This window comes from Neoarius graeffei, chromosome 19 (assembly GCF_027579695.1).
Source record: "Neoarius graeffei isolate fNeoGra1 chromosome 19, fNeoGra1.pri, whole genome shotgun sequence".
Classification (NCBI taxonomy): Eukaryota; Metazoa; Chordata; class Actinopteri; order Siluriformes; family Ariidae; genus Neoarius; species Neoarius graeffei.
Window position 1 is genome coordinate 47,286,001 of NC_083587.1, and position 26,085 is coordinate 47,312,085.

At 40.4% G+C, this 26,085-nt stretch overlaps 1 protein-coding gene across 1 annotated transcript; it reads right to left on the reverse strand.

The window, feature by feature from the left end:
- Nucleotides 1–428: 428 nt before the first annotated feature.
- nacad (NAC alpha domain containing) lies at nucleotides 429–22,834 on the reverse strand. Its single transcript, XM_060900196.1, has 9 exons — nucleotides 22,688–22,834; nucleotides 3,456–8,279; nucleotides 3,045–3,314; nucleotides 2,812–2,900; nucleotides 2,622–2,693; nucleotides 2,345–2,491; nucleotides 1,425–1,556; nucleotides 1,006–1,128; nucleotides 429–563 (listed from the first exon to the last, which is right to left on the reverse strand). The coding sequence occupies exons 1-9, from the start codon at nucleotides 22,734–22,736 to the stop codon at nucleotides 549–551; spliced, it is 5,721 nt and encodes a 1,906-aa protein (XP_060756179.1). The 5' UTR covers nucleotides 22,737–22,834; the 3' UTR covers nucleotides 429–548.
- Between the last annotated feature and the right edge of the window lie 3,251 nt (nucleotides 22,835–26,085).

Consider the following 26,085-nt stretch of genomic DNA (forward strand, 5'->3'; position numbering starts at 1 on the left):
TGACTGAGAACCTTCACAGACATATTATGTTTAGAAAGTCTTTCGGTTGTTAATGGGAAAAAAATGCTTCTGGGAAAGGCCCAGCAAGGGACTTAGTTTTATGGGCAGTTCCATTTTTATTTTTTGTATAATTATATTCACGTCTTTATCTTCTGCCTCTTTGAGAGAGTGGAAGAATAAGAATACAAGAATACATATTCTTAACTATGAATATAGAAAACCATCTGCTTGCTTATATTTTACTGATGGGCTTGATGTGCGTAGTACAATGTTTACCAATCACAGCTAGCATCGCTGTTACAAAGCAACACATTTGCTTTGAGTGATGTGATTACATGTTAACGTGCTTCCCAAATCTAGCATATTTATCACACTGTGTGGATGATTGCAAATTTTCAGTTTATGAAATGTATGAAACAACAAACAGGTCAGTTTTTATAGAGTTTATTTAGCAGGTAAGGGGCTATTGAAGGTATGTAGCAGCATTACTGGGAAGGGTTGATGGGTACGCCAGGAAGAAAAGCTGGGGGCAGGCAAGACCTCTTCTATCACATGGTTAGCTCCTGAAAATAGATATAAATATGAATGTATAGATAAGAAAACATAATTTCGTACATTGTGAATAGGAAGGAGCGTAGTAGTCCTGGAGAATAATCTCCTGCAACAGTACTATATTTATTGTCACAGTACTATACACTGTCAGAAATAGGGGTACAGTAGGAGTCCTTTTCTATCCCCCAAGGTACAGTCTACAGTATTGTACCCCCTAGGGCTCATTATTGAACCTCAATGTGTACCGTTTTAGGACCAAAACGTTACATATGTGTTCCCAAGCAGTATATAAAGGGTACAAATAAGTACCTTAGAGGGTACTGCCCCAGTGACAAGCCATTGTACCCTTAAAGGTACAATAATGTATTTATTTTCTGACTGTGTATTTACAGGGAAGATATTTCATCACATAGCTGTTTCAGAATATATACTGTAAAAAGAGTGTTGTCTTACCATAATAGCATTGACAATATCGTTCTTGTTGTGACGTAGTGCACGAACAGCTTTAGCCCGAGCCACATTAGCCTGTGCCATTACCAGCTCTATATCTCTCTGTTCCAATCCACTCTCATCCACCTGATAGAGAGAAAGCAAGTGAATTTTTGTCCATTTTATGCAAGTGGAGACTTAAATAGCACACAATGGTGCATCGGAGTAGGTTACATACAGTATATTTATTTGTGGCCAAATGGAATTACAGTATAGTAATATTATTTGAGGTATGGGAGAAAAGCCACACCCATAAGATGGCAGCTGCCCTAAATGCAGAATGTGTCTAAATTCCCTTCTTCATCGTATCAATTATAGTTCAATAAACTTCATGAAAGTCAAGTCACTAGAGAGCAGTTATAAAGACAGTATCAACTCTGTACCTCCTCTTCTTCTTCACTCTCCTCTTTTATGGTGAGGCTGGGCATGATATCAGGGGTCAGAGGAGAAGGGTCAAGGGGAACCTTAAATTTCTCAGCTGCAGCCTTGTGCACTTGCTGTGACAGGTCCTCAATCTGTAACCGAGGCAATGGAAGAATGTTTTTGATGAATTTAAGATTTCTCTTACAGGCCTACACTATACTCGTTTGTGCTTTTCAAAAATAACTTGTACGTCGGTTATCAACCACGGAATGCAGTCTGGCTGCAGACCCAAAGCAAATTATTTCAGTGGATCACACAGAGCTTGAAGCAGAACTGATAAATATTTTATTAAAACTGTCTGTAGCTCAGTGACCTAGCTTTCTAAACATGAACCAGCATGGCTTCTGTAGCAGATCTTCTGTTGTGATTTGATCAATCCCTTGCATTTAAATAAAATCATTTCACTGAATGCAGCTCTTTGGACCAGAGATTTGCTACAAGGCTTAGAGACATCAGCTCAGAAACTTTCATACTGTAGGTTTTTCGATGAAATTAGTAAACTGATGACATTGCTGCTTTTTTTTAAAGTTGATAGCAAAAAGAGAATGTTTAAGGATGACGGACAGAGAAGTACGTGATTACTGTCCTTGTGTCAGATTCAAAATATCTCATCTGTTCATGGCATTACTTAAAAGTAGTAATGTGATGCCCACTACAAAACAAAACATAGCTACTTTAAATAGTCTTATTCATAGCCATAAACTAAATCAATAATTTCCATCATTTAGTCATGTTGGTTGCTTATCTGGACCTTTGTAAGCAAGTAATTTTATGTAGCTAGACGTCATAAATTTTATTTGAATACCCTTGAACTTAACAGCCCAATCTCTGCCACTGAAAGTAAGTTTCAAAAATGATCAAAGTTAATCAAAATGCTAACCTTGGCCTCCCCAAACACTATGTAGATATCTGATGCAGGGCTTTTGAAGACATCTGGGCGGGTAATAACAAATAGGATGTTCTTGGACTTGCGGATAGTAATCCGTGTAACTCCATGGATCTGTTTTAAGCCAAGCTTAGACATAGCCTTGAGAACACACACAAACAAAAACAAGAAAGAAAACATTTTTATTGCTCATTCAGCAAAAAAATAAGCATTATTGTGTCAGAAATTTTATAACAAGTCTCTAAGAGCTGGAATCAATAAGGTCTCGTACCTTTCGTGCCTTTTTTTCACTTCGACTCTGCTTTGTTTTGCTCACTGACTCATCAGCTGTAGAATGTGATATCTGAGAGAGATTAAATCAGATACATTTAGTTATAAATTAATTTCCCTTTTGTACACAGCTTATTTGTATTTTAAAACAGGACATGGCTTCCCTGCATAAGCACATAGTATATGCGTACTTGCGGGTCTGAGGTTTTCAAGAGGCTTCTGTTCGGTTCTTCCAGCTCAGGAATTGATCCATCACTGTCTGTTTCATTACACGAGCCCACTTTTTGATAGAGACATAGAGATAGAGACAGAGTAAACTTTTTTTTTTAAATAAAAGATTTCAACTCTTAAATTTGAATAGGCATAATCACTGAAAATGACAATAAGGACAGAATTCATGCAGTAGACTATCTGTAAGACATACTGGTATTTTTTAAGGAGAGATCCACTTCCTGAGAGTCCTTTGTTCTGTAGGTGATTGAACACCCATCCTGGTCTTCAGTGTGCTTTTCAGTTGGATTTTGTCTTGCTTGCATAGGGAAATTTAATGCAGAAGTAATGCATGGTAATATCTCCCTTTCTTTGCTCAGGCTTGATTTTCTGTGAGCAGGACTACTGTCTCTGTGTCCAGTACATTGATTTGGGTGGGTTTGGGGACTTTTAGGTGATTCTGGTCTGTGGTCCGTGCATACAGCTTCAAAGAACCAAAAAAAATCATCAATTGTTTCATTTTTTAATAGTGCCAATATATATGCAGAAATTAATGTGGCACAATACTGCTTCTGTACATTTAATAAACAATAGCACAGTAAGAGTAATTTGAAATACAACACACCTTCGGGTTTCTCTGGTCTGCAAGACTGCTCGTTCACATTTTGATGCGTATCCTGTATTGGAAGTGAGACCGATAATTCTTCCTCAGATTCAACATCTGGCTGTTCCATTTTTATCACTTGAAGAGGGCTCTGTGATTCATGTTCATGCAGTCCATCATTTAGCTTTGTTTCGGTATGAGTGAGGAGACCATGTATTTGAGAACTGTTAAATGAACACTGGGACTCTTGTATAGGTGCAGGAAGGTTCTCCTCCAACACATCTGTGGATGAGGAAGAAGCAGGATGTCTGCTGAGTTCTGAGATTTCTTCTACAAAAGTTAAGGAGGCCCTGACATAGTCATCATTGGCATCTTGTGTGCTTTTGTGTGATTCCAACCCTTCTAAGGTGCCATGATTACGTGCTTCTTTCTGATCTGAATTGCCAAGATAATTTGAGTCAGTAGAACCCACTGATTCTGTCAAGTTGGGGTTTCTCTCAAGGGTATTGGAGCTGGAGCCTGCAGGGTGGAATACAGTTTGAACCGGTGTTTGATGATCGCTTTTTTCTCCTTTAGTATCATTTGTGTGTATTTGCTCTTGTGTTTCTGGAGTATATTTGTTACTCTGAAAAACTGTGTCATTTGCAGAAGTTTGAATTATTTCAGTCTCAGGTTTATTGTCTGTATTTTTGATGCCTTCCTTTTTCTCCAGGGCAGAAATCGGTTTGGTGTTGTCAACTGTGACAGGCTCCTTTGGTATCATGCTATCTGACACTTGCTTTCCCCTACCACAGTTAACTGTGGTAATATTCAGTTCTGTTTTTTCTGTTTCAGAGTTACTTGATTTCCGTGAGGCAGTCTCATCTTTGTTCAGCTCTACAACATTAGTATTCTCTGTGACATTTTCATTTGCCTCCTCTTTTGGACATGTTTCCATGGCCTTCTTGTCCTCCTTTTCCTTGAGTAAAATACATTCATCTCTTTCAATCTTTGGTTCAATTTGATTGTCAGCCACTGTACCAGAATTCAGCTTGTTTTCATCTTTTGTAATGTTAGACTGTAATTGGCTGGCATCGAGATTTGGTGCCCAAGTTATAACCCCCTTATTAGAACAGGTAGCTGTTTCCTTGTGTATCAGAGACTTGGCAGATGCAGAAATATCATGCTTTGATTCACTTGATTTCTTTTTGTGTTCAAAGTTGCCAAATGACCCCCCTTCTAGGTTAAATACAGGTTTGTTTTCTGAGACTACTGAATTGGTATTTACCAGGCACATTTGTTTAGAAGTTTCATTAATTTTAATGTCACTTGCTTTGTCTGATATTTTATTTATTGCATTGGGCCCACAGGGATCATTTTGTTTGGAGGAACTAGTAGAACCCAAAATCAGTGCTTCATCATGTTCTTGAGCTGGTTCCAGGACTTCTGCTCTCTGTTTAGGCAAAATGTCAGGGCTTTCATCTATGAATATTTTTGATGTAGGTTCTTCCTCAGGAATGTTAAACTCTGTCTCAGTGGTCTGGTCTTTCTCATCTTTCTTGTCATGTGAAAGGATATTTAATAACATACAAGTTGATTGTGCACCTGTGACCTTGGGTGAACAGCTCTTTTCTGAGTGGTTCCATGTGGCTTCCTGAATATTTTCTGGATGGCATTGTATGAGTGCATTATTGTCTGGATTCTGGAGGTTGTTTGCATCATCCTCACCCCCTCCTGCCTCTGAAAGGTCCTCAATGGATTTCCAAGTGGATAGATTTGACTCCAGCATACCAGCCTCGTTATTTGGCATCTTTTCTGGCAAGTCACAGTAGCTATTGTTGTCCTCAAGGTCACCCATGATGTTATCTCGAGCTGAAATGTTGGGAGTTACAGATAGCCCCTTATTGTGCAGTGATCCAGCTATCTCACACGTAAGCAAATTCTCTGGTCTAAAGTCACAGCATGCATCTAAAGACAAGGGCTCTTCTGGAGCCCAATCTTCAGAAGAAGCACTCTTTTCTGTTATGCTACTTTGGGAGTTCTCTTTCTTTGGTGAGATGGCAAGCATGCTGTAAGTAGAAGAGGACATTTTTAGAGAACCATCACTAATATCATTTGTGCTGGGTTGATTTTCAGTCAGGTTGTCTTGGTCAAGAGACTGTTCAGTTGGGGAAATATCAGCAGGAGTTAAGTTATCTGGTACTTCAGACAGTTCAGGATAGGCGCAGACTGGTATGTTTGTGGGGCTACAATCATCTTTTGGATAGGACAACAAAGGGACTCCCTTGTTGAGATCATTTGTTGCTGTTTCATCAAGCTGAAGTGACGTATTCATAAATTCAGAGTTATTTCCATTTTTCTGATCTAGATCTTTATCATCCTGAATATTTATCTTATTATTTATGCCTGCTGCTGTGGCACCAAGCACACAAAGGACTGGTTTAGTGTTTGCTTCTGATACTTCACACAGTTCTGCTGAACTTGCCTGATTTCCTGAGCCTTCAATTTTTGTATGGACACTTTGTTGATATACCTCACAGCATGCATTGTCCGTTTCTTCAGCATTTTCGAGATCTGTGCTCTGTTTATTCTCTTCACTTTGTTCTCTAATATCGCTTGAGGAATCAAGTCTCTTTGCACATTCTGCCTTTGAATTAGGTGTGCTTGTGTCTTCAACATGTACTGTGCAGACTGACATATGTTGCTGAACTAATGCATTTGATGACCCAGAAGATCCAGAGGAAATCTCCATTTCACTCTCACTTCCAGAGGATTCTGGTCGTGCATGGATAACTGACTGCACATGGTCATCTTGTGCAGGAAATTGCTGTGCAAGCTCAGCATGTCTCTCTGTGCTGTACAGGTGGTCATCTTCATCTCCATTACAAGAGGTGGAATCAATTGACTCCTCTGTGTCATCCTGATAAGCAAATGACTCATCTACTCCATCGTTAATTGAGTTTTCAGAAAGTGAATTTAGGAAGGAGGCAGAGGTATCCTCTTCATTGGGATCATCAACCCCCCTTGTTCCAATTTTTATGGCTTCAACATGTTGTTCCAAATCACTGTCATCATTTATGTCCACGTCTTCATCTTCGTCATCATATTCATCCACATCCCCTTCTTCCTCTCCAGCAGCATATGCATCAACATCATTTTCTGGCTCATCATCTGTAGGAAATAATGTTATTTCCATTGAATCTGCCTGGAATATCAAGCTGGCATGGACTGGTAACATTGATGCAGGAATCATCCCATCTCCACCAGGTCCATCATCCCTGGAGCACCCATGGAAGAACAGAGCAGAAGATCCCATCTCACTATACAAGCTGTTATTATCAGTGTCTGAAATCTCTGATGAACAAGTGGCAGAGGTCAGACTGCCTGTCTCTAAAGAATTTGAAGCTGCTGCCTGCTGGTGACTGAAGGGAGAAGAACATGCCAGATCTGAAGGAAAGTCCTCTCCAAGGCTTAGAGGGGCATCATGTTGGGCAAAGTGCTCTGAGATGCAATTATTAAAGTCCAGCTCTAGCTCCTGATCTGGATCATCCAAAGGCTGTGATATGTCAGTGGCTCTTGGAAATTCTGCCTGGACTAAGGTGGCCTCAGGTCCCTCTCCCTCATGTTTTGAATCTGTGGTTCTACCATTGCTGCTCCTGTGTGGGGAGACATTCTCTGTCACCCAGTGAGGCCCACAAGTCTCTTCCTTTATCTTTTCCTCCTCATGTTCCTCACTCTCAACCAACTCTGGCATAACAGGTTTACACAGACAGTGCTCCCTTTCAGCCATGAGTTTGTCGTCTCCTAATTCATCCCCAATCTCAGAAAGAGAGCCCACATAGCAGGCAGAGACCTCCTGCAATTCAGCTTCAGCAGTCAGATTAGGTGAACAGGAGTGAGAAGTGCCAGAATTATAGGAGGAGGTCCAACTGCCACCTTCGGCAGTAATGTAGGATCCGGATGGAGAAGTGGGAGGGGAGCACAGATCAGACTCATCTGTTGGTGAACCAGGACCTGTGCTTGGACTATTTGGTTGCCATTGTTGCTTAAGATGTGAGCAATAGGCCATCTTAATTGGGGTGGAAGGGGCTGTGTAATAACGATCTGGGTCCAGTCCAGGAAGGACACCAATGCGTTGAGGATCAACTGGATAGGAGGGCTCGGAGAAGGACAAGGAAGGCACTTCACCCTGAGACAGAGACAGTGTGTCTCCTTCATCATCTGGGAAAAAGGTGCTGCTTTCAGCCAGCCCAGTATCTGCTGATTTGGGTTCTAGAATTGGGCACTCAAGTAGCTGATCTAAACTTCTCTCTTGTTCAGGGGTTGTGGTCAAAGTCTTAACCTGGTCAGAGTTTTCAATCTCTTGACCAGTATCAAGTTTAATTTTCTCCTCTACCCTAATCTGTCGCTCCACTAGAAGAGTAGAAGTATCTGAGTGAGGGGGTTCTGAGCTGGATGATTCTTGACTTGTCATTTTGTCTGGAGGCACACCAATTTGTGTCTCCATGTTTTTCAGTAATGCTTCTTGCCCCATAACAACTCTTGCGTCCATGGACTCAGGTTCTGGGTAGTCACTCTCCACTTCAGATCCAGTTAGAACTTTAATCCTCTCCATTTTCACTGGCCCTCGTCTGCATCCACCTCTACCAAACCTCCCCGTTAGCCGGCCTACTGTGCGCCCATCTGATTCAAAGCTGGCACCCTCTGGCTGAGGTCGAGTAGAAGTGTTTGGTTTAGACATGACTAAGCGAGGTCCAAACGGAGAGATACACTGTGGGGAGAGCTTGGGTGGAGTGCTTGGAGATGGGCTGGAGGCACTGTCCGTTGGAGTTGAGGCTGTGGAGCTTGAGGTTTGTCTGGACGAATCTGAAAAAGATGGTGATAAGAATTTTAGGAAATATATAAGCAACAGCTTTGAGTGACATCTTCAGTAAATCATAACATATTCCTTTATATTATATGAACACAAGTGTTTTATTGGGAAATACGCCACTCGTGTTTTTCATACGTGCTACATCCAGGACATGGAGAACCAAAACTGTGACATAAATCTCTATATGTTACTTATGAGGAAGTTGATGAAATGTTTTGATAAATTTGGGTACATTTTGTTTGTGAATGTGTCGATATAATAAAATGAACATCATGTGTTGGCTTGAAGATATAAAGTTTATCTTCTCGTGTTGGAAAACTCGCATTTTTCATACGAATACATTGCAGATCTGAGTGACATATTTTGTGATATTTCACTCTGATGATGTCACTCTCAGTGATTTCCCACTGACTAGAAGTGCATTGTCAAAATGGCGAACTGGTTCAAAATTAAAATTCTTTTGATTAACTTGCATGTTTTTTTGTGTGTGTGGATGTGTCCCTATAATATAAAGAACGTTACATGGTGGAAATAAGATATGGAGTTTATCTTCTTGTGTTGAAAATATTTTCACTTGTACACTTTGCTCACTCGTGAATATATTCACCACTTGAAGATAAACTTATCTTCATACAACCATAGAATATCCTCAATGTATAAAGGGACAAGATTGACCTTTAGTTGAATTACTTGTGGTCTTGTGCATTTTTACCACTTCCTGTTGCTGCAGACATGAATACTTACTCAGTAATGCCATCAAAATGTCACATAAAATATTCAGCATATTACATGGAAAGGTCATCTAAGCAGTTTGGCTGGAATAGTTTGGGTAGGATTAAATAAACTAAAAAAAAATCAATAGTAAATTGCAAAGATTCTGTAGATGTACTGAGTTTCTTTTCCTATCAGTCAGTTTGTGAATGAATGCATCATCAAATCAACTTTGACAACCAAATTTAATCCTTCATCTCCACATTTACCCCATCTCAATATACCCAAAATATCCTAAAAGCATTAAACCAAGTATCAAGTATATATAGTACTTAAATAATCAATTGTTTGATTAACAGTCATATGGACTCATGTTGTTTGATTTGGATTTGTATAAATGATTTCAGTCTACACAAAAAAGATGTTTTAAACTCTAATTTTAACACCCATGATGTGGATTTGGAATTGGGTTTGGCAACTTGAAAAGCCTCAAGACCCTTACTTTCTATATTAAATAGATCATTAAACTATTTTATCAGCTGAATAGTGGAGTAGCACAGATAAACACTACATCATTCCCCCCCAATTTTGGTTAAGGTTGAGAACATTCCAACATGCAAGAGTCTCCCTTTAAATTTGTGCTACAGGCCAGAAGGTTTGGAGTAAGAATTTCTAAAGATGGCTATTTGACTTATCTCATCTCTCTAGAAAGCGTAGTGATATTGGAAGGAGCTTGGTTAGAGTGTGAGAAGCAGCAATTTGAATACACTGCAAAAAAAAGATATCTTAGCAAGTGAAAATATCTTGAAAATAGTTGAAACAATCTAGCATTTCCTATTAGAAGAATACAAGAGACCAATTCTGAGATTATTAAACCTAGTTCTAGATTGCAACCAACTTATTCCAAGATGTCTCGTTAAGTAAAATTATCTGTCCGTGCAGCAAGATAACTTCATTAGTATTATGCAATTTTCTCCTCAAATTCAATTTTTTGCAGTGTATTTGTTGAGTAACTGACTAATGGAAGTAATTCTTTATTCTGCCTGCAAGGCAAACATAGATTGACAGCGCTGCCAGCACAAGGAGGATACTCATTTACTGTCAGCAGAATGGTCATTCACACACACACACACACACAATGTGTACACAGATAGAACTAGAGACCTGTGCACGTCTGAGCTCAGCCTTTTACGTTGACACCAGGATTTGAGCTGATGTTGCAAAATGTGTTCCTTTCCTGAACAGCACTCTAGACTGCTCAGCCAGGGAGGATTACATCGCAAACTGAGGTTATGTAACGTGCCACTTACATAGTCAGTACACAGTGGCACCACACCACGACTGTGGAATCACTAACTGAGGATGGCACGCCAATTACACTCTTAAACACGCTCAAATTCGGTTAAACATACACATACAGACAGGTGTCTCTATGGGCTTCAGGCAAGGGCTGAGCCAAAAACCAACAGAAAGTATTTTAGTAAGGTGCTGGGCTACCACAAGCCTCCAAAACAGCTTCAGTGCTCCTTGGTATAAATTATACAAGCCTCTGATGATATTGGTGGGGAGCGCTGTCTAACACGATGCTCCAAAATCTCCCATAAATATTCAACTGGGTTGAGAGCTGATGAATGTGAAGGCATTCTAACATTCCTACAAAGGGTTTTATGTCTTGTTTATATGCAAAGTGATTCGCCTAGGGATCCTAAAACAAGCTGCAGAAACAAGCCACACACACAATAGCTGATTATTTGAGCTAAGTATTGTAAAGATGGCATGTGTTTGGCTCAATGCCATCTGTCAACATATCATAAAGGTCTGCACATACCTGGATGATTGTAGGGTATTTATATGGTACACAAATATTGACACACATTAGCAATACCAACATTTGAGGTTGCCAGGGTTGTGGGTTTTGCACAAAATTGGGACGGATTTGGAACAAGGGCACGGGTGGTAAAAGCAAGTCCACAGGCGGCATTTTTCTGGGCTAGTTTAATAATAATAATAATCATAGGTTCTTGTTTTATTTTAAAGATCTTGTTTGAAAGTGAATCATCTAAATGTTACCCAGTCAATTTCTGTAAAAACTGGCTATGGCAAACAAAGGAAAAGTGTAAGTGTAGACAGTATATCTACGACCCATCCATCATCTGTAGCCACTTATCCTGTTCTACAGGGTCGCAGGCAAACTGGAGCCTATCCCAGCTGACTATGGGCGAGAGGCAGGGTAAACCCTGGACAAGTCGCCAGGTTATCGCAGGGCTGACACAGAGACAAACGACCATTCACACTCACGGTCAATTTAGAGCCACCAATTAGTCGAACCTGCATGTCTTTGGACTGTGGGGGAAACCCGCGCAGAGCATGCAAACTCCACACAGAAAGGCCCTCGCCAGCCACTGGGCTCGAACCCAGGACCTTCTTGCTGTGAAGCAACAGCGCTAACCACTATACCACCATGCCGTCAGCATATCTACTATGTACAGAATAACTTCTGTTATAGTGGGAATTATACACCGATCAGCCATAACATTATGACCACTGACAGGTGAAGTGAATAACATTGATTATCTCATTACAATGGCACCTGTCAAGGGGTAGGATAAATGAGGCAGCAAGAAAACAGTCCATTCTTGAAGTTGATGTGTTGAAAGCAGGAAAAATGGGAAAGTGTAAGGATCTGAGCGACTTTGACAAGGACCAAATTGTGATGGCTAGATGACTGGGTCTGAGCATCTCCAAAATGGCACATCTCCAAAATGACACACATGTAGTGGTTAGTACCTACCAAAAGTAGTCCAAGGAAGAACAACCAGTGAACCGGCAACAGGGTCATGGGTGTCGAAGGCTCATTGATTCGCATGGGGCATGAAGGCTCGCCCATATGATCCAATCCCACAGAAGAGCTACTGTAGCACAAACTGCTGAAAAAAAATAATGCTGGCTAAAACAGAAAGGTGTCATCATTAACCTCAAGCTTAACATGACACAAGTTGTGGCACTTTGCAGATGCTCAGACCCAGTCATTTAGCCATCACAATTTGTCAAAGTCACTCAGATCCTTATGCTTGCCCATTTTTCCTGCTTACAACACATCAACTTCAAGAACTGAGTGTTCTCTTGCTGACTAATATATCCTACCCCTTGGCAGGTGCCACTGCAATGAGATAATCAATGTTATTCACTTCACCTGTCAGTGTTTTTAATTTTATAGCTGATCGGTGTACACTAGCACACTTGTCTGGAATGAGAATCAAAGTCTGGACATAGTTTTGTTATGTGCGTTTTTTTTCCCTTAAATAAAGAAAATCTGCAATGATCTGGCGACTTGTCTAGGGTGTACTCCGCCTCTCGCCCACAGTCAGCTGGGATAAGCTCCAGCTTGCCTGCGACCCTGTAGGACAGGATAAGCAGCTACAGATAATGGATGGATAAAGAAAGTTGAGACATCAAGAGAACATAAGAGAAAAGATGGATAAAAGAAATACTTGTTTATTTTTATACATAAGTAACTGAAGAACTATATGGTATCATTCTGTCCTAGGGCGTAATTTTGGGTAGGGACGCTAGGGACGTGTCCCTACCAATATTCAGCCGCTACTGTGTAATCACGATCAATAAAACCGATGTCCTAACCTGAGCAATGATTATATGGCACACAAAGGGTTAAATGTATGACACTGCTAATAATCCCCCCTCTAACGTAGATATCATTCTCTGATTGGCTACCTGTTTCTCACTAACTTACATGGTTGGCTATCCCAGCTGTCACTCCATCTGCTGTAAAAGCAGCACACTTCCCACAGCAGCCGTGACTACCCGCCCATCAAGCCCCCGTATCTCACACATACACACCTGACCTACCCCACGCACCTCCCACTCTCCGTCAGCCTACAAATTGAGCTGGACTTCGATGTCCATGCATGCTTGCCCTACGACTCGCATGCTGACTTGAGTATCATGGATGACGGCCCCCCTCCCAAGAAACGAGACATTCGTTCATTCTTCTTCAAAGTCAAGAATGTAAGTGCAGGGTTTCCGTCGAGCTTTAAAAACTCAACAAAATCCTTTTGATGTATGGAAACCCTTCATAAAAGCAATGCTGTGGCTCCTTAGGCACGTTTAGCAACGTGACAGGACGCATCGGAGCTAGGCTACTGCATAGCTGCAGAGAAAAGGAATGCTGGAGCAATGTAACTTGGTGTTAGATAATATACTCGATGAATGAATGTTAAATTTATAGACCTAATGGTTTTACAGAATGTAAGTAGTCAGATGTAGGCTACTGCATGGCCATGCAGATGTGCGACTTGCATTTCAGAATCAACAGCGTGACAGCTGCTGAGGCCCTGTCCACACGGCAACGGATTCAGGTGAATCTGATAAAATTGTTTATCGTTTCGGCCTGGCGTCCACACGGCACCGGCGTTTTGGGTGCCCCAAAACGAAATCTTTTGAGAACGGGTTCCAGAGTGAAAAAATCTGGCAACGGCGCCGTTGCAAAGTCGTCTGGATGAGTAGAACTGATTTGTTTACGATGATGTCACAACCACATGACTGTCAGTGCTTCACGCCGGGTAGAAGTGTAACGAACTCGATGCAAGTTGTCAACAAATCCTATAACTTGGTTCATGAAACGCGCTTACAAAATATTTTCACTGTGAATATTTATTGTGTAATGGTGCAAAGTGAGAGTGAGAGAGAGAGAGTGAGAGAATAGCCCTTAGGGCAGAGTCTTTAGCCCAAACACTGCGGAAGTACTGAGTATAACCAAACCACGCACCGCCCGTGCGCTTTCCAAAAACAAAAACAATCCCGCCAGCAAACATAGGAAAAAAAAGGAGCGATCTCACCTCTTCAGATGTTGGTTTAAGTCCGACAATACATTCCTCAAAAAGGGCGTAGAAGAACAAAGTAATCCATCAACGTGTAGCATTCAATTTATTCCGGACCATTAAAGAATTCTGGAAGATATCAGAATGTTGGCGTACCGGCTTCCATCTACCCCCATTCATTCCTCTTTCCGCGTCTTTCGTTTTACGCTACTGATTAATAATCAAAACTTTATGTGGCTAATGCTACAGAAGAAGGGATTTATGCGCATGCGTCTACTTCTTCTATTGTTCTGGTGTCTCCGATGGGACCGTCTTACAGCGCACGTAGTGGTGTGGCATGTGTATTGCATTGTTTTCAGCAAGCGTTGCGTTGCCATATGAACCTGAAATTTTACTGATCCGTTGCCCATGTGGACGCGATATTTAAAAAAAAAATCTCGTTGCCGTTGTCGTGTGGATGTAGCCTACTACTACTAGGCTAGGCTAGATACAACAAATCCATGGTCCTTTACTGCCATCTACAGACGAATATTGTAACTGCAGCATGAACATAAAAGAAGTCACAAGCACATCTGCAGTGAAAATCATAACACACGTTACGAACACAGAAACAGGCAACAAAAAGACAAAAAAATGGGGGGTATACTACAAATGCAATACTAATGTAATCATAATCATGCTATAATAGGCAATCACTAAATTATATATCCAAATATCATTTTAACTAAATTTGAGCTTAATTACAGAATAGAAAATGCCACCAAGTAGCACCTATTTATGAGTGTCTCAATAAGGCAGTCAGTGAATTTTGAGACACCCCCCCATGTCAAACAATACAGATATTGAATTAAAAAAAAAAAAACAATATTTAATGCTAAAAATGCTTAAAGTTTTTAATTCTTATTTTCATGTATTTCTGTGGAAGAGACAGAACGACTGCTTAAACACAAATTAGGAATTGTGTGGTGTAAAAGTAATAAACTACCAGATTCTAGCAATGTTGGGTTAGGTGCCTTGCTCAAGGGCACTTCAGCCATGGACAGAGATGTAAGGGTGGGCTTTGAACCTGCAACCCTGGGATCCAAAGACCAACTCCCTAACCATTAGGCCACAGCTGCCCTCTTTAACCTGTAAGATCTGCATGACATGAAATTATGATTGCTAATGGGAAAAAAAAACCACCTTTCAGAAGCTCTGACTTGGATCACTTTTGTGTCCCCACCAATGTCAGAATCAAAGTTACTCCCTTGATTATGTCATATACCAAGAACATTTCTGGGCTAGTCTTTTTGTGGGGTTATTGAGATGTAGCTGGGATGGAAATTTTACTGATATCTGGTAGTCCTGCCTCCATGCTTCTTTCTATGTCCTTCCTATTTTATCCTCCAGCCAGCCCACTACAACCTCTTCTATTTTTCAGATTGGTCTGTTTCTCCCAGCCTGTGTGTGTGTGTGTAGCAGATAGTACCTCAGTTCTGCCATGTGTATACGTATGTTTTGCTGTAGGCGGTTTGTTGTGCTTAGTCATGATGCAAAATGATTATGTCATCCTGTCACACCTGGCACATGGAGCAACTGTTGTGGGGTAGTATGAAAAACAGGAGAATCTTGTTGCCAGATATTGTAGTTATGTGCATGTCAGAGAGATAGAGAGAGAAAGAAAAGACCTCTTGTTTTCATAAAACCACACAGATAGATCCTGAAATGTGCCTGCAATGTGCAAATCTGTGATACTGAGTATTGCATTTGCACCGACAGATGCTCTCTCTCTCTCTGTGTATGCATGACCTCTTTCTTGAATGACCTTCCCTACCGAACCCCTCCAGTTTACTAAAACGAACTTGCAGGAGGTGTAAGGCAGTGAATAAATAAAGCATTGCTTCTGATTCTCTCCACAGGCATGAATATAAATACTAGAACTAGAGTCAGCACCCCCCCACCACCAGCACCAAAATCCTCTTGATCCTGCATGCTGACTTTCTGTGCTGCAGTGACTGAGCAATCTGAGATTTCTTGCTTAGTCACATTCATAACTGCATTTTGTGCAAGCGTCCTCCGGACAGTCCATAAAATGAGGCCATTAAATAAACACACCGCATGTCAGTTATACAACATTGTTGGTAATATAATTCAATTTCTGGTAATGTCGACTGAATTATTTGTACATTTAAATAGTTCTCTCTCCCTTGTCAATCACAGTAACACTCATAGACAATCATGGTTGTCTGTGAGCTCATTTATATAGACAAGGCATATAGTGCACTCCACTGGGTGATATATGCTATCTTTTCAAACAGAATGAGCAGCAATGTGCTTGGCTTCTTGGAAGAAGCATGTGTTAGCCTTCACCCTCTCTTGTTGGTAGCTGTTATATAACAGGTACAGTGTCTTGCTAAAGTATTCATCCCCCTTCGTGTTTTGTCCTGTTTTGTCGCATTACAAGCAGGAATTAAAATGGATTTTTGGGGCGTTAGCACCATTTGATTTACACAACATGCCTACCACTTTAAAGGTGAAAATTGTTGTTTTATTGTGACATAAACAATAAATTAAGATGAAAAAACAGAAATGTGGAGTGTGCATAGGTATTCACCCCCCCCCAAAGTCAATACTTTTGTAGATCCACCTTTTGCTCCAATTACAGCTGTAAGTCTCTTGGGGTATGTCTCTATTAGCTTAGCACATCTATCCACTGGGATTTTTGCCCATTCCTCAAGGCAAAACTGCTCCAACTCCTTCAGGTTAGATGGGTTGCATTGGTGTACAGCAATCTTCAAGTTATGCCACAGATTCTCAATTGGATTGAGGTCTGGGCTTTGATTAAGCCATTCCAAGACATTTAAATGCTCCTCTTTAAACCACTCCAGTGTAGCTTTAGCAGTATGTTTAGGGTCATTGTCCTGCTGGAATGTGAACCTTCGTCCCAATCTCAAACCTCTCGCTGACTCAAACAGGTTTTCCTCCAGAATTGCCCTGGATTTAGTGCCATCCATCTTTCCTTCAGTCCTGACCAGCTTTCCTGTCCCTGCAGATGAAAAACATCCCCACAGCATGATGCTGCCACCACCATGCTTCACTGTAGGAATGGTGTTCTCAGGGTGTTGGGTTTGCGCCACACATGGCATTTCCCATGATGGCCAAAAAGATCAATTTTAGTCTCATTTGACCAGAGAATCTTCTTCCATGTGTTTGGGGAGTCTGCCACATGCTGTTGGGCAAACTCCAAATGTGTTTTCTTAAGCAATGGCTTTTTTCTGGCCACTCTTCCATAAAGCCTCGCTCTGTGGAGTATACAGTTTAAAGTGGTCCTATGGACAGATACTCCCATCTCTGCTGTGGATCTTTGCAGCTCCTTCGGTGTTATCTTTGGTGTCTTTGTTGCATCTCTGATTAATGCCCTCCTTGCCCGGTCTGTGAGTTTTGGTGGGCGGCCTTCTCTTGCCAAGTTTGTAGTGGTGCCATATTCTTTCCATTTTGCTATAATGGATTTAATGTTGCTCCATGGGATATTCAAAGTTTGGGATATTTTTTATAACCCAACAATGATCTATACTTCTCCACAACTTTGTCTCTGACCTGTTTGGAGGCTCCTTGGTTTTCATGTTGCTTGCTTAGTCATGTTGCAGAGTCAGGGTCCTTCCAGAACAGGCTGATTTATGCAGACACCATGTGACAGATCATGTGACACTTTGTTTGCATACAGGTGGATCTTAATCATCTAATTATGTGACTTATGAAGTGAATCGGTTGGACCAGCTCTTATTAAGGGGTTTCATATGAAAAGGGGGTGAATACCTATGCACACTCCAGATTTCTGTTTTTTCATCTTATTATTGTGTCACAATAATTTTTTTCACCTCTAAAGTGGTAGGCATGTTGTGTAAATCAAATTGTACTAACCCTCCAAAAATCCATTTTAATTCCAGCTTGTAATGTGACAAAACAGGACAAACACCAAGGGGGATGAATACTTTTGCAAGACACTGTAAGAGCTGGCTGGTGGGTGGGAGTTGGTAGGTGACCAATCTGGGTAGAAAATTCAGGAAACACCCCCAAGAAAGACAACAGACAGTGTCTTCAGTAAGACAAAAAATACATTCATAGAAACATTCCTATGAATTTGTCTTACAACTGAAAATGTTTTGATGTTGTATTAACATTCTCAGAACACCCTATTTCTTTATACTCAACATATAGCTGGCAGTGAAGTTAGCTGGGATGGATAAACTCTATTATTCTATCCACATTCACTGGATATGAGCAATCGCACGGTCTGATTGGCTACTCTACTACTAGGACATCAGCTCATATACTGTACCATGAGCAAAGAAGAACAAAATGGTGGAGCGTGTTGCTGAACCAACCGAGGACGAAATAAAAACTCTACTTGAAAACAGAACCCCCCAAAATACAAAAAAGCAACAAAATATGGAATAAAAGTATTTGATGGTAAGAACGTATCTTTTTTATTTTTCAAGAATTATTATTATTATTATTATTATTATTATTATTATTATAGTATTTTTCACAAATGCTACTGTTATTTTGCCAGTTTGTTTACATTCTAAGCAGAAATTATTTTGTCAGATGTTTTGTATCAAGTTGTTATTTATCGAATTTGCAAAAAATAAAATTAAAAATGCTTTGTTTCTCAAAATCCAGTGAATGTGGATACAATAAAAGTTATTCCACTCAATCTCGTCATACATGGCTTAGAGCCAACTCGGCGCTATGCACCTCATCGGCTATCAGCTCATGTATAACTCGATTTCATGGAATAACTGTTAATTATCTATCAATATCTCAGCAAAGAGACTGTATTAGGGTTGAGCAATGCATTATACAGTATCATCAGGTCTTACTGAGGGCATTTTAAGAATGCAGTGTGATTATTACACACACAAACACCCTGAACAGACTGAAATGCAGCTCCATTTGTGTTTTCAAACATTTTTTAAAAGTGTTTTCAAAGGCCCAACATCTCTACTGACTTCATGCTGAGTAAGCAGACAAGTTGACCTTTTTTTGTGTAACTTTAACTTAGATTGGATTCTTTTGGCTGCTCCCATTAGGGGTTGCCACAGCAGATCTGTTCTACATAGGTTTTACACCAGATGCCCTTCCTGACGCAACCCTCCCCAACCTATCCAGGCTTGGGACCAACACTAAGCATGCACTGGCTTGTGCAATCCCAGTGGCTGGGTATTTTTACCTAATTTGCATGTCTTTGAACTATGAGAAGAAATCGGAACACCCAAAGCAAACCCATGCAGAACATGTAAACTCCACACAGAAAGGCCCCCCCCTTTGGCTATGAAGTTTGAACCTGGAACCTTCTTACTGTGTAGTGCTAACCACTACGGCGCCCTTTAACTTAGATTGGATAATATGTACTTAATCTATTTAATTTAAATTTCCCTTCAAACACATTTTAGGGAAAAAGGATGATAGATCCATGTTACCCAACATCATATTAATGACATTTAGCAGACACTCTTATCCAGAGTGATGTACAACATACCCAGAGCAGCCTAGGTACCTTGCTCAAAGGCACTTCAGCCAGCCCAGGGAATCAAACCAGTGACCTTTTGGTCACAAAGCTGTTTCTCTAACCATTAGACTATGGCAGCGTTTCTCAACCTTTTTTCAGTCACGGCACCCTTCAGAAGTATGCAAATTCTCAAGGCACCCCCATATAAAATATACGCAGTCACACTGACCATAAGCTCACCCCGGCAGTGACGTTGTGACATGGGAAAGGGGTCCGTGAGACAAATTTTGATGATGCATGAGGCGGCGATGATCTGCATTAGTGTAACTATCGTTTTTTGGAATTTTAATTCATTTTATTTATTTCAATGTTAGAATATATAATTTTTTGACGGCACCCCTAATGAAGCCAGACGGCACCCCAGGGTGCCGCAGCACCCTGGTTGAGAAAGGCTGGGCTGTGGCTTCTCATTGATTCTATTTATCATGCAATTTCTCAGTTACTGCTTCTAACGTGTTCTGGCTGCCTCAGCAAAGCCAGCTGGAAAATATCAGCCCAAAATGAGATCAAATCTAGGGAGCATTTCACTTTGACGTGACATAACTATCATGGTCATGTCTAGAAAGGTACACCTGAGCCTCACTGATTCTTCATACCATTTTGTTGTGTGTTTGTGCCTGTTCCACAAAAGTCCAAAATAATCCACCTTAAAGGGGCCGGCTCACCCTTCCCAGAATCCAGTTTGTTGTTTTTGTTTTGAAATTGTTGTTTAACCATTACTATGCCAGCTTCCTGTGTGGCAAAACCTCTGCAAATTCACTGCTAGTGATACATCCAAAATCCATCTTGACCTTTTTCTTCATCTGTATGCTGTATGTGGACATTTTGAATAGAATATTCTTGATATTTTCTTTCCTTCATGACCATCTGTGAGGCAGCCGAGGCCAGTTCTGGTCCATTACAATTGAATAATCATAAGAAAACAGAATGGATTGGTTGAAAGAATTTAAAATATACCTAATTTGATAAAATAGCTTCAATTTCACGTAACAGTTTATGATCTATGGCTTAGAATGTCGCCGGATTGTTGCGGATTGTTTTTCAAACAGTGGAATCTCTACGGATGTGAAAATGCCCACTTACTACTTGGTGAAGAGGCTTCTGGGAAGGGTGAGCCAGCCCCTTTAAGACATTTGCTAATATCAAATAATCTGATGTGGATGCTGAAAAGAAACTTAGTGTGTGTGTGTGGGGGTGTGTGTGTGTGTGTGTGTGTGTGTTAGCTTAAAAGATAATGAGCCGCCCCTGCTAAATATAAACAATACTTACAAATAAAATATTATAAATGCTTTTAAAAAAATTATTTAGACCCTTGCACACTGAGAATCAAAATACAGTATTATGCTAGTGTTACCTCATATTCAGATTCCACAATGCATACTGTTTGTGCCTGTTTGTACTGAATTATGAATCAGGGTATGGTCACATTTATATTTTACAGCTACTTAACCCTAATGCATATGTGATGCCAAGAATAAAACACACACACACACACACACACACACACACACACACACACACACACACACACTAATAGGTTTATAAGAAGGAGGAGGATTAATTGAATCCCTCCAGTGAGGCTACATTAGAGTGGATTGCAGCCATCTGGGTTTAATGTCAGTTTTGAATTTGAACTCCAGAAATGAATATTGTCTAAATATTACAACCCCCCCCCCCCCCCCCCCCAAAAAAAAGCCAAAAAAACCCAACAACCTGAAAAAATCAATGTATTGATAAAGAAAATATGCAATAAAAGGTGACGTAAGCCCATTTCTCCATGTTTGAGATTGGCCAATGTCATCTTAGTGCTTCTCTTTGCAATATTCACTTTACAGAAGCTGACTGAGATGCAATAATTTACTTTTGACATTTTTGGACATTCAGTTAGGCAAAAAGCATTCATGCCCAGTATACACTACTACCACAGATGGCTTCCAGATTAACCCTTGGTGATCCTTGTATCAGTCCAAATGCACTCTAGAGTGTCAATTATTTTTAAAATGTCTGTTCAAGCCCCTGAAAAAAGTACCCTTCTTTTTTTTTTTTTTTTGGTCTCATATTCAATGTAATATGATTAGTTAGTAGAAGTGAAGTTAGATCTCCTTCTTTAGATGAAATATGAAGCTGAAACGATTCCCAAGCATGAGTATGAAATCAATCTCGATACAACTTGTTTTCACGGACAAATAAAGAGAAGCTGCTATTTTTAATCTTGTTTATTTCTTTTCTAATCATTGATTTCTGATCGATTATTGAAACCTTTGCATTATCAAACTCCCGAACGTGTTAGTGTTATACATTACTCTGTAGCCTGCATGATTCCACCGAGGACTATCTGCTCATCTCATCTAATTTGCTCAGTACACTAAAGATAGTGGCAACACACTGGCACATGAGAGATTTTTTAGGCCACCACACACACTTGTGTTTTGCCTTCTTTCAGTTGCTCTATATAATCTGTTACTTAGAAAGACGTTTTAGCTTTTGGCATCCAGTATGACTGCTAATAGAAGGCACTTTCTTGTTTTTACTGCAACACAAGAAAAAGTGTGGTTCATCACAAGTCAAGAGTTTTAGTTATATAACTGTATTTTATATGCAGGATATATTTTCGACATATTTATGCACACAGACTATAATTTTATAATATTCAACAGCAATAGCATAATATAGATCATGTCTCTTCTAATAAGACCCAATCATCTTTTATATATCATCTTTGCTATACTAGATCATATATAGATACACTATATTATATAATTTATTCCCCCTCTATCATACTGTATTACAACAGCGGCAGCATAAGGCAATAATTGCAGTGCTACTAAACAGCGATTAAAGACATTATTGATGCTCTAATGCTCAAATCTTTATTATCCATAAGCCAGATTTCATTAATTTATGTCACATTTTTGAGCAGGCGTTTGTGTTAGTCACTCATTTCTCAACTGAGGGGTCCTCAGTGATGCTGTGTCATGCTCTGGATGTATTACAGCATCTCTTTTGGGACAATGCTGATGCTGTTTCAGGGTGCGGCCAAACCCAACCTCTCTCTCTCTCTCTCTCTCTCTCTCACTGCACACTTCCTTCAGAAAGCATCCACGCATCCTTCACCCACTCTGTCTCTTATCAAATTTCTTTCTCTTTGCTCATGTAGCTTATTTTATCTTAAAAACTGTACACTTTCACAAACACCACCATTATATCATCCCAAACTATCACTGCTTTCATGTTGAATACTGCACACGTTCCTTAAATTTATTGCTTTCTTTCTCTCCTAATGTCATTTCGTGTGTCTCACCTGGTAGCTCTGCGTCCGTGTCCAGCAAGTCTTGTGTATCCCCAGGCATGTTGATCCTTACCCAGCCTTTGACGCACTTGTTAGAAATGGAGAACTGGAGCTCAGGTGGCAGCAAATGAGTGCAGGATATGTTGCTGAGATGCTCTGCTGCTGAGTGTGTGTGTGTGTGTGTGTGAAAGAGAGAGAGCAAAAGAGAGAGAGGTTGCAGAAGGATGGGTGGAATCTGAGAGAGAGCTGCAGTGCTCTCCCTGATTGCAGCGAGTCCTCAGCCCAACCCCTCTCTCTCTCTCTCTCTCCCTCCCTCTCCCTCCTTTTCCACCTGCGGTCTCAGAACCTCTACCTCTTTCTATATCACCCTCCCTTTCTCTGTCCTTCTCCAGTCACCCTCTCACCCTCCTTGTTTTTTATTTTTATTTTTTTATTTATTTCTTTTTTTTTTTGCAAAGCCTCTGCTTTCCTAATCCACCAACACCACTTCTTCCTCCTCGTCTCTGTTGTTCTATCACCCAGTCCCCCTTGCTCCTTTAAACAAGTGGATGTTGGACGATGATGTCAGCAAATTTCTCTTGTGTATCTAGGTTGCTGCCTGGGGAGGACAGAGAAAAATGATGAATGTGGTCACAGCATTATACATGAGTTTTCCTTTTGAGTGTGTGAAAAAACCCTATATTCTTACTTTTGGAAAAACAATACTGAAAGAATGAGGAAGGTTTAGGTTTAGAGCTAGTAGTTTAGTTAGTTAGTTAGTTAGTTAGGGGTGTAAAGATGGGATAATTTGGACAGATGCATTGATTTAAAAACCAATGAATAATTACAGAAATTGATTATGATCAATTATAATTGAATATTTAATAGTTATCCCACAAAATCGAGTCATACATGAGCTGAAAGCCAATGAGGCGTGTAGCACTGAGTTGGCTCTAAGCCATGTGTGACGAGATTAAGCGGAATAACTGTTTTATTCTATCCACATTCACTGGATTTTGAGAAACAGAGCATTTTTATTTTTTGCAAATTCAATAAATAAAAATGTTATAAGGCAGCACGGTGGTGTAGTGGTTAGCGCTGTCGCCTCACAGCAAGAAGGTCCAGGTTCGAGCCCCGTGGCCGGCGAGGGCCTTTCTGTGTGGAGTTTGCATGTTCTCCCCGTGTCCGTGTGGGTTTCCTCCGGGTGCTCCGGTTTCCCCCACAGTCCAAAGACATGCAGGTTAGGTTAACTGGTGACTCTAAATTGACCGTAGGTGTGAATGTGAGTGTGAATGGTTGTCTGTGTCTATGTGTCAGCCCTGTGATGACCTGGCAACTTGTCCAGGGTGTACCCCGCCTTTCGCCCGTAGTCAGCTGGGATAGGCTCCAGCTTGCCTGCGACTCTGTAGAACAGGATAAAGCGGCTAGAGATAATGAGATGAGATGAGAATAAATAAAAATGTTATAAGGCAGCACGGTGGTGTAGTGGTTAGTGCTGTCGCCTCACAGCAAGAAGGTCCGGGTTCGAGCCCCGTGGCCGGCGAGGGCCTTTCTGTGTGGAGTTTGCATGTTCTCCCCGTGTCTGCGTGGGTTTCCTCCAGGTGCTCCGGTTTCCCCCACAGTCCAAAGACATGCAGGTTAGGTTAACTGGTGACTCTAAATTGACCGTAGGTGTGAGTGTGAATGGTTGTCTGTGTCTATGTGTCAGTCCTGTGATGACCTGGCGACTTGTCCAGGGTGTACCCCACCTTTCGCCTGTAGTCAGCTGGGATAGGCTCCAGCTTGCCTGCGACCCTGTAGAACAGGATAAAGCGGCTACAGATAATGAGATGAAATGAAAAATGTTATACAAAATGTCTGACAAAATAATTTCCGCTTAGAATGTAAACAAACCAGCGAAATGACAGTAGCAATTTGTGAAAAATGCTATAACAATAATTCTTGAAAAATAAAAAAAGATCGAGATACATTCTTACCATCAAATACTTTTATTCCATATTTTGTTGCTTTTTTATTTTTATTTTTTTGGGGGGGTTTCTTCTTCTTCTTTAGGGTTTTTTTCATGGTTGACAAACCAACTTAAAGGTACATTACCACCACTGACTGGGTTGGAGTGTGGAACAGGAGATATTGGGAAACAAACAAGCAAACAAAAAACTATATATTTTTAGCTATTTCAGTTTCTTTTAAATATTTGATAATTTTTGGGGTTTTGTTTTCGAGTAGAGTTTTTATTTTGTCCTCAGTTGGTTCAGCAACATGCTCCACCATTTTGTTTTTCTCTACTCATGTGCGATTGCTCATATCCAATGAATGTGGAAATAATAAAAATTAATATTGAGAAGTGATTATAAATCAAATATTATTAAACAAGGATAGACAACTGGTGCATAAAAAAAATCCTTTGCAGTCAATGACCACAGGAACCCATGGACATCACAAAATACTGAGTTTCCTCCCTTGGGATGCTTTGCTATACCTTTATTGCAGCCTCTTTCAGTTGCTGCTATTTTGTTGGTCTTTCTGTTTTCAGTTTTGTCTTCAGTAACTGAAAAGCATGTTCAATTCTATTGAGCTTAGGTGACTGATTTAGCCATTTAAGAACATTCCATTTCTTTGCCTTAATTAAGAAGCTCTTGAGATGCTTTGAGTCATTATCCATCTGTACTGTGAAGAACCATCCTATAAGTTTCGCAGCATTTGACTAAATATGAGCAGAAAGTATAACTTTATAGACTTGAGAATTCATCCTGCTACTTCTATCAGTGTCAAGTCACATTTATTTGAATAGTGCTTTTAATCACATACATTGTTGCAAAGCAACTTTACAGAAAATTAAAGACTTTAAACATGAGCTACTTTTATCCCCAATTTATCCCCAATGAGCAAGCCTGTGGTGATGGTGGCAAGGAAAAACTCCCTCAGACGACACGAGGAAGAAACCTCGAGAGGAACCAGACTCAAAAGGGAACCCATCCTCATTTGGGTGATAACAGACAGCGTGATTATAAATAATTTGCTTCTCTAACTGTGTCCTATATAGTCACAAAGTGCAACTGTGTAACCAGGAAAATCGTTAAAGTTTTAACATGAAGTCCATTTTGCTGAAGTTATAAACTGTTCATTGATGGAAACTTGAGTGCAAAACTGTTCATGACAACCAACTGCAGTCCTAAAGTTAGCAAGTCAACCGTAGTCCTCAGCCATAGATACATTACTGTAAGTGTCCAGAGCCATCTTCCAAGTGCGACTTTCATCCAAGTGGTCACATCATCAATAAATACCAGTGATCCAGTTCCAGCTTTGGATCATGAACCCTTCCTTTCCTTGTTCATACTTTTCTCTTCCCATCGTTCTTGGTTTCATCTCTCCAAGGAATCTTGTTCCAGAATTGGACAGACAATGTTTCCAGTGGTTTGCATCTTGAGGCA

What these genes read in the sequence shown, in the direction of transcription:
- nacad (XM_060900196.1), bottom strand. Translation starts at nt 22,736, where the DNA reads ATGCCTGGGGATACACAAGACTTGCTGGACACGGACGCAGAGCTACCA. An exon ending in GTGAAAAAAAGGCACGAAAG is followed by an intron (nt 2,492 to 2,621) that starts GTACGAGACCTT and finishes TGTGTTCTCAAG; the next exon opens with GCTATGTCTAAGCTTGGCTT. An exon ending in AGAGTGAAGAAGAAGAGGAG is followed by an intron (nt 1,129 to 1,424) that starts GTACAGAGTTGA and finishes TCTCTCTATCAG; the next exon opens with GTGGATGAGAGTGGATTGGA.